Raw genomic sequence first — 14,902 nt, 5'->3', positions numbered from 1 at the left:
TCAAGTCAAGATCCTCTTCAAACTAGCCCCATGTAGGTGAATTCACAAGCAGGCTGCTCCTTAGGCAAACATTTATTACACAAGATCAAAAATGCCTCTGGCTGACATCTATCAAAGGCTTTACCACCTGCGGCTTTTCTTCCATTTCCTGTCTGGCCCTTCAAAGTGTCTGAAGGATCTCATGTTTAACATTATTAATTAACATCCATATTAGCTGTTTCTAGTCTGGAAATCTTCCTAAAAAACTTTGTGCATCCAATTCAACCTTATTTTCTTATAAAACCTAAAGATCTCAACCAGAGTTTTAAGTAGTTGTTAGGAAACGACACCAATTTGTTAACAGTTTAAATGTAAACAACACAAGTGTGTCTCTATCTTTCTTGTAACTTCCATTATTTCTGAATTAGATGATATGGTTCAATATACATTTCATTTCTACAATAAAACATACAAAGAGTCTCACTAAGTAACTATTGCATTTTCTACTGCAGAGTGTTTCTAATATAACATTAAAAGTAACTAAAATGCAGATTAGTGGGCAGTCATCATGTCCAACAACCTCTACCAACAAGGTAGCCTGCATTACATAATAAAGTAAGCTTAAGAACTGTAAAGTAGGGCTTAAATAAACCTATATAGCCACTGTGGCTGCATTTGTTCGTTTAATTTGTTGCTCTGAGCTTTTGAAGGTGATGGAGATGAGCACATACAAACATAAAAAATCACATTGGACTGTATCTCATCTGGAAATCTGAGTACAGCGTTCACATTTAAACAATAAATCTAAGCATAGGACAGGATGAGTTTAACCATCACTAGAGGGCAGTATATTCCACACTGTGTCTGGTTATAGTCTAAAATTAGAAATAGTGTCTCAGTGCAACTCAGCGGGTTGATTCTGAAGTCAAAAAGCAGCAAACATGGCTGGAACATCCTTTGATTAGCAGTACCCACCTGCAGTGGTGACTGTCACAACTTCACTGAATGGGCCCGTGCCCAGTTTGTTTTGAGCCAACACACTGAACTGGTACTCTGTCCCAGCCTCCAGCCCTGGCACCACCAACCAGGTCTGAGCACCAGAAACTGGCATCGAATGCCAGTCATGTGGACCGAAGTCTATTTTCTTTGACCTACGGACAGAGAAATAAAGCAGACAAAGAGAAACTTATGAAGGAGAAAATCCATAATGATTAATTAACTCTAAACAGTCACATGACAAGCTGCATCTAATTTAAAGGCGACGCACCAAAGAGAGTAACTTTTATAACGTTTTAGAGACTCGGATCAATCTAACATGCTTACGATTTATGAACCCTTCAGACTCGACTCTTTGAAACACTGTAACGCGTAGGAGAAAAACTTTGGGAGAGGCAGCCTTTAATTTCAAGCTCTGAGCTGTTAGAACAGCCTGCCAGAGAAATGGAGAGCAGCTGAAACAGTTCACATCATCAGCCCCATGAGGTGTAAGCAACTTTTCCTATTCCATAAATATATATGCCTGGTCTAGTTCAGTGAAAAAATGAGAATTTAATCTAATAATGCACAGAACAGTTCCTGATATGCATCGTTTTAAGGAAAACCTAAATATAAACTGGAAACCTGAATTTTTTCCTTTGCTTTTATAATATTGTGAGATACATAATATTTGGATTTGAAAGTTGTTTTGGAAAAATTTAAAATAAAAATGTAAAGAACGTCAGATAAACATAAATTTGCCTTTTTTCTTAGACTCTTTTCCAAAAAAAGTCTTAATAATTTTCCTGTTAGGCTAAAAAAAAACTATAAATGTCCTCTTTGTACATAAAAAGATAAATATTATGTTAATTAGTCAAAGGAGCTTGCAAAGAAAAGCGTCTGGACTTCTTTAAGTTGCTTGAAGACGTTTCACCTCTCATCTGAGAAGCTTCTTCAGTTCTAAGGTCAAATGGTGGAGAGTCCCAGATATAAACCTAGTGGGAGTTTCCCCCCACAGAGGGACAAACGGACCCCCTGATGAACCTCTAATCGCCTGAGCCAAGGTGTGAAACTGGGTGTGGGTCCCAATCAGCCAGAGTTTCGGGTGAGTTCATTGTGAAACCTGGCCCCACCTTATCATGCGAATTCCTGAGGTCAGATGGCCCAGGATGTGAGTGGGCGTTAAGGCGTCTGGGAAGGGATCTCAAAACTGGATTATAGATGGCAGAGAGTTGGTGTCGTAAACCACCGCCTCTGTTCAAAGATGGTCGCTCACAGTGGACATAGATGGCTTCTTTCACTCCTCTTTCAAACCATCTGTCCTCTCTGTCCAAAATGTGAACATTGGCATCCTCGAAAGAGTGTCCTTTATCCTTAAGATGCAGATGGACAGCTGAGTCTTGTCCTGTGGAGGTGGCTCTTCTGTGTTGTGCCATGCGCTTGTGAAGTGGCTGTTTGGTCTCTCCAATGTAGAGGTCTGGGCATTCCTGGCTGCACTGTACAGCATACACCACATTGTTAAGTCTGTGTTTTGGCGTTTTGTCTTTCGGGTGAACCAGTTTTTGTCTGAGCGTGTTGCTGGGTCTGAAATGCACCGGGATGTCATGCTTGGAGAAAACCCTCCTGAGATTTTCTGATACACCGGCTACATAGGGGATGACAATGTTGCTGCGTCTGTCCTTCTTATCCTCCCTCGCTGGTGTCTGATCTTCTTTTCTGTGCCTCTTTGCTGACTTTAAGAACGCCCGTTTAGGATAACCGCACGTTTTGAGTGCTTCCTTTACATGCGTGTGTTCCTTCTTTTTTTTTTTTATGTTAATTAAAGATACATTAATGCATACTTTGTGTATTTCTCTATCATGTAAGTCTTGTGTAAGTCACATTGTGTCCTGCACTCCACTCAGCCATAATGTGTTTTGCTCGACATTAAAAAATGTGCTCAGTATGTAATTACAGTATCGCTTACCGAGGCACAACTGCAGACTGTGACTCACATATTCACGTCTGTGATGTCCTTGTCTTCGTGTTTACAGTCAACAAATGTCTTTCTGGAAACACCAGGATAAATGATTTGCACACAGGGAAAAATATTCTGAATTTTTGTGATGCCATCTGGGGTGTTCCTGCAGTGACACTCCATTAAGTTCTCAGTGCACACCATGAATTATGCGCAACTATATCTATATACGCTAAATACCTCGAGTCAAAAAAAATCCCGCTGTGAGCGTCTGACTGAATTTGCGAAGACGAGCTCCGACTAATCCGGACGTACGCGTCTACCTCCAGCTACCATCTGTTTCTGCATCTATGCAGACTGCTGGCATTGATTTAAAGTAAAGTGAGAGTACTCACACTGGACCATACCACACAGAGAATGTCTGTTCGAAGCCGCCATCATAACCTGGTTCCCAGGACACATTAGCAGAGGTTGTTAAGGGCAGTACATGGATATTGCCAGGAGCGTGTGGGCTGGTGCCTGAGTGATTTACAGAGACAGAGAGAGTGGGAATAAATTCATAATGCACACATACTAATTTACTTATAATATAACATCTTACACCCACGCATCACTTAATATCACTTGCAGTGATTAAGCTATAGAAATTCTGTAAATACTAATACTGTTTTGACATTTTATACATATAACTGTCTGTTTCTGAATTATTAGGATTTGTGTTTTAGTCAAATAAAGCAAATGACACAAATTATTTATGCCATTTATGCTATTTTCACCCTCCAAATGTTGCTGTGTCATGCATCTGCCAGCTCTATGCAAATCATGTGATGCTGGCTGAGGTGGTGACCAGTGTAAGGTCAGGCAATTCAAGTGCAGCAGTGCTATCTGCAGCTCATCTCATCCCACCAAACAGGCCTAGCAGCTGTGCAGTGTGGCCTGAAGCCAGTTGGTTCTCACTGGGATAAAAGGGAGACCTGTGGGTGGTCGGAGGAGCACAGCTGTCTGCACCACCCTGCCACACCTGCCAGCTTAGTGCTGGTCACATGGAGGCGAGCTGAACGTTGCCAGCTGTGCAACACTGTGATGAATCCTTGGAAAATAGGCCAATGGACCACGGTGTCAGTCGTACTGATCTGCTCACTTTTACCAGAGGAGAGTTCACAGAATTTATGATTTACCTGTACAGCTCTCACGTCTTTTTAAAAAATTATTAAACATTTCTTTGATAAACTACATTAATATTTTAATTTTTGAAACTTTTTTATTAAACATTTTAGCTAGTTTTGAATTTGATGGCAGCAACACATCTACAAAAAGAGATGAGCTGAGATGTTGGCAACACAAAGCTAGGAAACAGCTGAGACATGGTTTGCAGGTTGTTAATGGTCGGGTATAAAAGAGCATCTTAGAGAGTATAATATCATCAATAAACTCAGAGAATCTGGAGAAATCTCTGTGTGCACGGCCAAAAATCTATATTGGATGCCCGATCAGACAGCAGTATATTACAAACAGGCATGATTCTGTCATGGAAATCACTGTGTGGGCTCAGAAATCACTGTTTGTGAGCACATTACCATCCATGTATGCAGAGAAGAGCTCTATCATTCAGAGAGGAATCCACATGTGAACGTGATGCAGAAATGTCGCTGTCTTCTTTGGGACAAAGCTCATTTAAAATGAACTGAGGCAAAGTGGAAAACTGTTCAGATGACTTAAAATTTGAAATTCTTGTCAGAAAACATGGGAGTTTAAGGACATCTGCTTTTTCCAGTGAAGGTCTTGCATATTTCAGTAAAAGAAAGCTAAACCAATTACTGCATCTATTAGAACAGCATGACTTTATATATTCATGAGTAAATCATTACATTTTTAATATGATAAAAAAGACCCTGGACTGTTGAGCAGCTAGAATCCGATATCAGACAAGAATGGGACAACATTCCTCCCCAAAAACATTCAACAGCTGCTCTCCTTAATGCTGGGAAGTTTATGGAGCATTGTTAAATGAAGGGCTGATGCTACACAGCAGAAAACAGTTGTTTTAAGATGTGTCGCTGCCATCAAAGTCAATATACATTTTTTTATTCAAATGGTACATTTTAAATGCGTTTTTAATGTAATATTGTGAATAAAATATATTATCAGATTTACGAATCATTGCATTGTTTTTGTTTACATTTTTTACAGCATTTTTTTTTATTTATTGGGGTGATAGCATTAGAAAAGCTGAGCGGCCATCTTTGTCCCAGTGCCTCCTATCTATCTCTGCAGAATTTTTTTTTAACAATCATTATTTAATTTCATAATTTTATTTAAAAATGTAAACTTTTATGTTTTGATATTTTCTATATGAACTTTTATATATTATATTATTAATTACACACAGGATCTGTGTGATCATCATCTGTGTAGTCAGCAGTCTTTCTCGTGACTGTGATTGTGTGCACGAACTAGCATGAAATTTTAAATTAAATGATACTAGATTTGAGATTAAGGTGTAATCAACACAAATGAAACCAAAAAAAAAAGTTTGAAATATTTCACTTTCAATGAAGGACAATAAGTTGTAACTAAGAAACTGTAAGTTCACCTTTTTGAATTTGATTTATGATAAATTGAACTTCTAACCAACAGTCAAAGTCTAGACAAGAATCTGAAATTTAATTGCAAACTTCATTTGCCATATTAGTTATATATCTATGAAGCTACAGTATGCAGCCCACTTAAATGGCTGGTATTCCAGACATAAGGAAATTGTGACATCTTAAGTAAGTAAAAGGCATCGTCAGTGTTGTGAAATCAATTTGGATTAAAGAATACAACAAAACGTACTTAAAGGTAAAATCGTTGAGATCAGTTTGAATGCTGCAACTTGATCGCAGAATACAAATAAAATAAGAAGATCCACAATGTAAGACTGGCTCTACCAATGCAGACGAAGGCTTTCAGCAGCCTGTTTCAAACTTAATAACCCTGTTTGCCTTTGTCAACACTTCAGTCAGTCAATTCAAAGAGTAAAAAAGATGCCCTTGGTTCAATGACTCAACAGACAAAGGCTGCAGTGACAATGTTTCAGCACACCGTAGTTACACATTCAGGCTTTAAATTAACTGTATAAAGCCACTGCAGATAAGATTAGATTAAATTTTAATGATGGCCAAAGGGAAATTGGGTAAAGGCAAAGAGTTTGAGGGATGAGGGTGACATCTTCTCCATGCAAATCCCACAGCAAAGTGAACTCAACATAAGTAAGAAAGGTCAGTGGCAGAGGAAACTGAGAAAGCTGAGAGCGCTGTGCAGACTGTTTGTACCGATGACTAGGATACGCGTGCTGGCAGTGATGCTTGTGACCACATTTGTGGCTACACACTCCCATTCTCCATGGTCTTCTTTGCTGAGGGACACAAACTGTAAGCTGCCACTGGGTAGGATGTTGTGCTTACTCCTGCTTGGCTTCCCCACCTTCAATTGACATGAAAATTACAGTGGTACAATTAAACACAGCAAAAATGTCAAGAAGTTAAAGGCGAAAACGAGCACATATTTTCAAGAGAATTTCGATGGCGTGTGTTTAGCTGTTTGGCACCTTTCTCCAGGTGATAGATGGTATATCAGGGTCTCCAGAAGCAGCACAGGGGATTACTAGCTCTCTCCCAGCCTCTTGACGGTACTCCCCCCCAGGCCTCACATTAAAGTAAGGGGGATCCTTGAGAAACACAAATCATAAACACTTACAAGTAAGTGTGCACAAGTTAGAAAAGAGAGACAATATAGAACTTAAACCGAGATCTACCTTTAGCACCAAAGTGGCAGGGGGGGACATGCCCATGGTACCCAGGGCGTTGTAAGGCACACAGGTGTAGGTGCCCAGGGAGTCTTCTGTGGCCTCCGCCACCCGGATACTTCCGTCTGGCATCAGGCTCCAACCGGGGTACTATAAGACAGGGGGGCATCTGAAATGCTTGATTTCAGGGGTTTTCCTGAACTCTCAGGGTCCCATTTAATGTTTTTGAACTGCACGAGAAAACAAAGATCCCCAAAGATCCTTTAAATCAGATGAATGGAAGTTAATGTTTATTTAATACAGACCTGCCCTCAACACTGGCAACATTTTAGATAAAAGAAAAACAGAGCAAAGATAGAGAGCTCTGTGCACAAAGATGCTATATCCAGGTGACACTTTGAAATGATAAAAAAAATCTTTTATGTATGCAGCTGCTGTACTGTGTATGCAAAAAAAAATCTTTACTTGTTAATTTATGCACCAACTGGCCACTTCATTAGTTACACTTGTTCAGCTGCTTGTTTGAGCAAGTAGAGCTAGCTTGTTCAGCAGAGCCCGACCGATATAATGGCGTGGAGAATATATCGGTCGATACTAGCTATATGCCGATAAATTCGTATCTGCATTCATAATGGCCGATATATGAAAATTTAAAAAGTGAAAAGGTGGGAAAAACAAGCTTCAACCGTGCTATGAGTGTTTTTGTTGCAACGTTTGTCCACCAGAGGGTACTCTGCAACTCTCCTGTTGGTAACGTGTTAAGAATGCTACAAACACAACGACTGGCTGATCCAAGCAGAGTCAGGCAGAGCGTAAACAAGGGATAGACATGATGACTTTTGACTATAAAACAAGATTATTTTTGAATTGAACTGCAATATTATGTTATTAAGGACTCACGTTACACAACAAATGTTATGTTTCATGTGTCTGAAAAACAGAAAAATATCGTCCGATACGCTGGAATGTTAAATATCGGCATCACTATCATCTTAACAATCTTATATCAGTCGGGTTCTACTAATATGGCAATGACATGGGAGCAACCTGGTCAGTTTAGGCATGTAGTCATAGTCGTGATGACCTGCTCCAGAGAATGGAGAAGAATGACGATCTAAGAGACTTAGAAAGTGGCATGGTTGCTGGTCTGAGACAGTCTGGACTGAGTATTTTAGATGCTGTGGATCTACTTGGTGTTTTCTTGGCACATTTTTGGCCCCCTAATATCAACTGAGCACCATTTAAATACCACGGCTTAGCTGAGTACTGCTGCTGACCTTGTCCATCCCTTTATGACCTGTATTATGATGACCAGCGGGATAATGCACCATCTCACAAAGCTCAAATAATAACAAGCTAGTTTCTTTCACATGACACGCAGTTTGCTCTAATCAAACGGCTTCAGCAGTCACGGGATCTTTGTCCAGTGTGTATGTGCACTGTGTGATGCTATCAGGTCAAAATGGACCAAAATCTTTGATTAAAAAGGCAGAAGGGGGTTCAAACTAGAGATGGCACGATACCACTTTTTTATGTCCGATACCGATACCGATATCATAAATTTGGATATCTGCCGATACCGATATGAATCCGATATAGTGTTTTTTAATCAATAAAACTGTTTTTTTAATATCTTGCTGCATTTTGTATAAGTTTATACTCAAGTTTAAATAAATAACAACACTAAAGCTATTCTGTTATACCTATATGTAAAAAATACACTGCGCCCAAAATATTTCATAGTTCAGCAAAACTGATCAATCTAATAAACATAAACCTGCTCCATCCTCCCTATTCTGGTATTTTAAAGAGTACTTAGCAGGAATATCAAGCAACCTAACTAATAGGGTTGCAAACTCCCAGCAAAAAAAAAACAGGGAACCACCCCCCACCCTCCAGCTCATGATGCTTAATCGATGTAATCAAATTTAATTTGATGCAGGGGGAAAATGCACAGAAAGAAATTATTTTTCAAGAATAATTAAATAGATTCAACATCTTTCTTCAACAGAATTGCAGACTGCACAGATGGTATCTTCCCAAAGGAAAAAGTAGTATAGCTTACTAGGGTATATTAGACTTAACAGTTACTATATACAGTAATGGACTTCTATATATTTTACATCAGATTAAAACTTTGGGTGTAAGAGTCAGATAATTATTTATTAAAAGCTAGACATTTTAAATGAGAACATGAAAGAAAAGTATGTCTTTGTGCCCCCTTTTCCCTGTTCATGCCCTATCGGCCCCCCTGGCTAAACTTTGCTAGATCCGCCCCTGCACAGTTACCAGCCGTCAGCTGCATAGAAAAAGATCCTGGTGTAGAAATAATATTAAATAAATTCTAACAACAGCTTATCAAGCTTAAACGTGCTGCTGTTGTTCAGCCGCTGGTTTCCTCTTTCTGGTGAGAAGTGGGCCAAAAACTAAGAAGAGAGACGGACTCGCGACAGAAAAGCCGATCAGCTGATCATTAGTTTCACAATTGAAGAAGCAGCAGGAGAGAGAGAGAGAGAGAGAGGCAGTCGCTCCATATATCGGTTGTTAAGCTTAACATGGGAATGCTTTACAAACATTCAGAGATGAACTTACACACTTGCTTTACTTCTCTCTGGGAAAACTTCCTCGGAGATGAAATGCTGGTTTGCTAGCAAGGCTACAAATACACACAGCCGCTCTATCACGTGACGCATACTGCTGCAACGTGCTACAGTTATGAGCCGAGTTACGCTGTGTAGCAAGTTTTGTGAGGTGCTTTTTTGATATTTAATGGATCGGATTACATTTTTTATTTCTCGCCGATATCCGATCCAGTAATTTGGGTCAGTATCGGACCGATACCGATACGTAATATCGGATCGGTCCATCTCTAGTTCAAACCAGTAATACCAAGATGTAACCAATAAAGTAGCCAGTGAAGGGACACTGCTAGCAACTAAATATCCCATTTAAGCTAAACTACAGAAATATTATCAGCAAATGTACAAAAATGTTAAAATCAAAAATGCCCCGGTGAGTGACATTAGTAGATTGTTAATACTGCAGCTAATTTTATTATTATTATTGTTAGATTTGTCAGCGTGTACTGAGATAATGTTGAGAAACACAAGACAGAAGAACATCTGCTACAAATATTTGTACTTTTCGCCTCATTGGGCTTCCAACAACTTACTCAAATGAAATTATCTGTGAACCTTAAAAAGGGAAACGAGAGACGTCGGAAACACGGCGAGATCCTAAATTAGACCCAAAATACAAACAACATCTGCTTTTTCAATAACGTCTCATATTATTCTTTGCTTTTGTGAACGTCTCGATGCATGCTCAATAATCCACGTATGGAAATCTCGCACAGTTGAATTTGTTGGATGCAGCGTTTTTACTGGGAGACGTGTTTCATCACTCGTCCAAGTGACTTTTTCAGCCGCTTTTCAGTGGGAGAAATGTTTCATCGCTCATTAAAGAGACTAGAAAAAGTCACTTTGATGAGCGATGAAACATTGCTCCCGCTGAAAACACGGCAAACCCGACGAACAGAATCCACTTTCAACGTTTTAATGAATGTTCCAGTTCTGAAAAGTGAGCAGTTCTTAAGTAACCGTTCATATATCAGATATGAGGACGCAGAAGTATAAAGCAGTAGTTTAATGGACCCCAAATGTGTATACAAGTACAGAATGTGACTAAATGCTCACAGTCACTTAACTATTGGCAAGAAACAAAAGCAATAGTTGTGTCTTTTTGAATGCTTGTTTCCCAAAAGAAAACCGATTCGTAATTTAAAAAATCCACAAAGGGCTGTTAAATTTAACACTTCAACACAACCTTCAAAGCAGCCCAGCAGTCCAACAATGTAATAATCCAATAAGATATTAGACTAGATGATACTTCTCTGAGTTTCTGTAAAATTTGTTTTTATGGGTTTTACAATAAAAATGGGGAAAAAAAGTCATCTTTACTGGACAATATTTGAGAAATATAATTTTCAGCATAATCAAAGACTCCCTTGTGCTAAACCGATAAGATAATTATGACTTATTTTGCCACGAATCTCGACGAAAAAGCAGATCAGACTCACCTTCTCCACTCGGAGTGGATATCCATCTTTCTCCCACTTCACTGATATCACAGGTGGGTTTGCATCCACCGGGCAGCGGATGATGCCTGGCAGTTTCCGTGGGACGTAGATGACCGGGGGCATGTTGATCACTCGGGCAGGGTCTGGACGACAAATAAGGGTCGGGTGATAAATCGATGAACTGTAAATAACTGTTAATTTCTGAAAATGTTTGATTCAACACACAAAAAAATCAAACATGTTTATAAAGCTTCCCAAATTAGGAAGATTCACAGCTAGAAGTGTTAGCGTCTTATCAATTTTCTTAATGCCTATCACTGCCAAATTTAGGAACATATAAACAGAGGCAGGTAAAATCAGCATTAACATATTTTTAAAAGTGCAGCATGTGGCAATTCTGGCAAAACTAATATCTTCACAACTCGTTTTATATATCAGGAGAAAAACATTTAAATTTCAAATATTTACATGCAGATAAACAACAGCACATCACATATTCCATTCATTATTTTATATAAACTAAACAGGAATGGAGACGCAAGGCGTGAAAAACCAAGTGCGCCCCATGATTCAGCAGCTTGTAGAAGTAATAACTTTTCTGTAGGACTTTATCGGTCTCTCACATCGCTGTGGAGGAATTTCAGTCCACTCGTCTTTACAACGTTGCTTCAGGTCATTGAGGTTTGCGGGTATTTGCTTTGGCTCGGCTCTCTTTAAGTTCTCACAACAGCATTTTAATCAGGTCGAGGTTTGGACTCGATTCTTCTCTTTTTCAGTCATTCGGTTGCTGCTGTGCTCGGGATCATTGTCCTGTAGCATGACCCAATTTCAGCCTTTTCAGCTTTAGCTGTCAGACAGACGGCCTCACATTTGACTCTTTGAATACTTTGGTGTAAAGAGGAGTTTGTGGTGGATGCAATCAGTGCAAAGCGCTCAGGTCCCGTGGCTGCAAAATAAACCAACCCTCCCCCGCTGCACCGACAGTCAGGACGAATATTTGTGCTGAATTGTTGCGATTGGTTTGCAAAGGACATTCCTCCAGAAGTGGTTAGTTCAGATGCAATTCTGCAAACCTATGATTTGGTTTGGTTTCTTCGAAACAAATCATGACACTGCTTTATATGTCATCTATAATTGTTCACCTGAGGTTGCACTTAAATCATTTCAAGACCTGCTAAGGTCCGCTCCCAAACCATGAATCTACATCAACTACAACAAATAGTATAAAGATGCTGAATCTATTAAGATTCACCTATAGCTGTTTCTGTTCATGTTTAAGAGATGAATTAAAACATCTCCGGAGGATTTTCAAGGACTGGGAAAAAATCAGAGAAGTAGAAAAAAATCTCCTGACATGTAAGGAACATAAAAGAGGTGCTGAAAGGGGAATTAGTGGAAGAGAAGATTAGGCAGCAGCCAGCAAGAGAGTTCTCAACATAATCACTGCACATGCATGTGTGTGAGCAGCGTGCACAGGATGTGGTGAAGCATTACAGCCTCCAAAAGGTTTTTTAGTGTTCAATGCAAATTTTCTCGAGTACTATCGTTTCTTTTTTTAAGCCGAGCGAGTGAAATTTTGACATCATATTTCTGCACATATGCAGAAGATACTTGGCTTCGCATATAAAACCCAGAAAACATCCAGAAAACGATTGCACCACCGTTTAAGTTCTGCTTTGCTAGTCCAAGAAGTTGTTTACTTTGAGTTAGGAGTGTTTTCCGTCTCATCCGGGAGTGATTCTCAGCTGCTTCATACATAAAGCCGGAGTTTTTTTTACATGGACCATCAGGACATTGGTTTATCGCCTGCTGTATGTGAGGCTAGTGATGAAGTCAGTGCCTGCAGTGCTGTGAATCCCCCAGCTCCCTCTCATAGTGTAGCACAATAATCAATGACCAGCAGCAACTTGGGAGCAAATTAGCTCTGCACAGTGGACTTCTGATGAAACGTCATGTGTCTGGGAGTGGGGTTCTTCTCTCATCACTCACAGCCACAATCAAAGGAGAGCTGGAAAAATTGAGTCTGGGGACGAGTTTGTCTCCATGTTGGTGCACAGGAATGAGGCTGGAGCCGGAATAGATTATAATACAATTCCTAAATTCCAATGAGAGTGAGAAAATGGTCAAATCAAAACTCTGCTGCCTTTCTGCAACACCTGACCTTGAAATTCAAGAAGGTTACTTTGCATTACAGGAGCAGCGCAGCCAAATACTACAGCAGCCTCCAGCACGAGCAGACTCCATACTGCTGCTGCTGCTGCTCCTCACATGGCTCGCCGTACTAGCTCCCCGCCCCTCCCCCTCCCACTTTGTCGTCATGGCAACACTCACACTGAACAGTCAGGTAGGCTGATGCTGAGGGCGAGATACCGAGGCTGTTGCTCGGACTGCAGGTGTACTTCCCAGCATCCTCCGGCTTGACCCGGAAGATGATAAGGGTGCCGTCGATGAGAATGCGCACTCGGAGCTTCAGATCGCTGCAAGAAGACACAGACGTTTTATCACAGCGTGTTACTGAAGCACACCGACAGGACAGGGCACGCATCTACGGAGCTAAATTACATCAAGGTGCCGTAAGAGAGCAGCAGAGAGTCAAACAGAAGCCAGCTGAGAGGGGTCCAAAGAACACTCTGTACAAAGCAAGAGACTCAAATAAATCTGCTAATTGTCATAACTGCCAAATGGTACGGCCCTCGTGGTTTCCCTTTAAATTAAAAAAAAAAAAAAGACAGAGCAGACGATATTAATTTATTTTTGTTTGTTTGTTTTAAACAGATACTCAGGACTCACTCAGTACTTTAATATTTCATTACTTTAAACTAAAAAAGCCTTTAAATAAAAGGTAAAAAAGACCTTCAGGGCTTTGTTAATGGTTGATCATTTGTTATACAGATGAGTTATCACATTTATTTAACAGGATGATATTAATACTTCTAGAAAAGAGCTGTTAAAGATTATTTTGTCAGACACTTAATTGGTATCTAACATATTTGTCACACTGAGCTTCACAAATTGTTGTTGAGACTTGTTATGTGCTTCCTCCTGCCTTCAGCTTATTTGTACTTAATGAGAGTTTTGAGCATCTACAAAAAAGTTCTTTACAAAACAAACAATCATCAGTAAATCGGTAAATTTCATTTAAATTAAATAGCAACAAAAAAAAGAGAAACCCCATGTATAACAGTTACATAACTTTGGTTTGAATGATTTAATTATTTGTTGCAACTAAATCAGGATCATTAACATTAATGCTGACTATATAATATTTGTTAGTAACTAAAACAGCAGCCAAAGGGTATTTTTCACTCATTTCTCATTTTTTCTCCAACACCAAACAAGCAGCAAAAGTGAAAATGAGAATCAAACCAAGAGAACGCCAGAAGGTCACTGCTATAGCGGCTCATTTGGCTCACGATCCGTCACAGTTCACCGGTTAGGGTGAAGACCCATTAGGCGATCACTGTGTGCAGGTTTCATTTAAGTTTAATCCAGAAGGAGTAGCGATTCCTTCTGAACTGTTGACGACAGGATGGACGACAGAAGTCTCACCCTGGTATAAACTCATCGGTCTTTTGGCTGGATGAGCTAAAAGATGTAAAAATCACACTGGCTCTCTCTACAATAACACAGGCTGAACATTTGGCTCAGAACACATGACCAGATCTGTTCTGTTACACGCATGAGGGGATCAACAATTAACTATTAAAATGCATCATATGTAATCATATTTTGTGGAAATGTTACAGGCATGAAATAAAAATGATGAGATGTTTTTCAAGCTGTTATAGGTGCATAAATGCTAAAAACATTTTAGCTAACAGCTAAGTGGTTGTAGCAATCGGCTAAAATGTGACATCACAAGATCTAATGTAGTCAAGACTCTTCATTGGCTGAAGGTGTAACTGTGAGCCAATTTTGGCTGCTCAAGTCCTGATCATGTAGGACTAGTTCACAGGCAAACAAACAGAGGATTTGTCTGCAGAGGAGCACACACCTGAGGCAGGGATAGCTAAGTCTATAAACACTTTTAAATAGATCGAGTCCTTTACAACTTGCTGGTTTTGAAAGGGAAAAGATCACTAAGCCAAATTTCAGTACCATATGGCACATATAGCCAGAGTGTTTA

At 39.7% G+C, this 14,902-nt stretch overlaps 1 protein-coding gene across 2 annotated transcripts in view; it reads right to left on the bottom strand.

Moving 5' to 3' along the window:
• The window catches only part of igsf9ba (immunoglobulin superfamily, member 9Ba), an 87,924-nt gene that overhangs the window by 21,195 nt on the left and 51,827 nt on the right, over positions 1-14,902 (bottom strand). For both annotated transcript variants that reach the window (XM_085131312.1, XM_085131313.1), the window contains exons 7-13: positions 13,108-13,253; positions 10,777-10,919; positions 6,708-6,848; positions 6,501-6,620; positions 6,226-6,376; positions 3,307-3,430; positions 955-1,130 (exon numbers count right to left, since the gene is read on the bottom strand). In XM_085131312.1, coding sequence (XP_084987438.1) covers positions 955-1,130; positions 3,307-3,430; positions 6,226-6,376; positions 6,501-6,620; positions 6,708-6,848; positions 10,777-10,919; positions 13,108-13,253 — 1,001 coding nt within the window. The remainder of the gene's footprint in view (positions 1-954; positions 1,131-3,306; positions 3,431-6,225; positions 6,377-6,500; positions 6,621-6,707; positions 6,849-10,776; positions 10,920-13,107; positions 13,254-14,902) is intronic.

Source organism: Neolamprologus multifasciatus, chromosome 14 (genome assembly GCF_963576455.1).
Source record: "Neolamprologus multifasciatus chromosome 14, fNeoMul1.2, whole genome shotgun sequence".
NCBI lineage: Eukaryota > Metazoa > Chordata > Actinopteri > Cichliformes > Cichlidae > Neolamprologus > Neolamprologus multifasciatus.
Note: the sequence above shows the minus strand (reverse complement) of the source record. Positions and strands in the feature narration are given on the sequence as shown.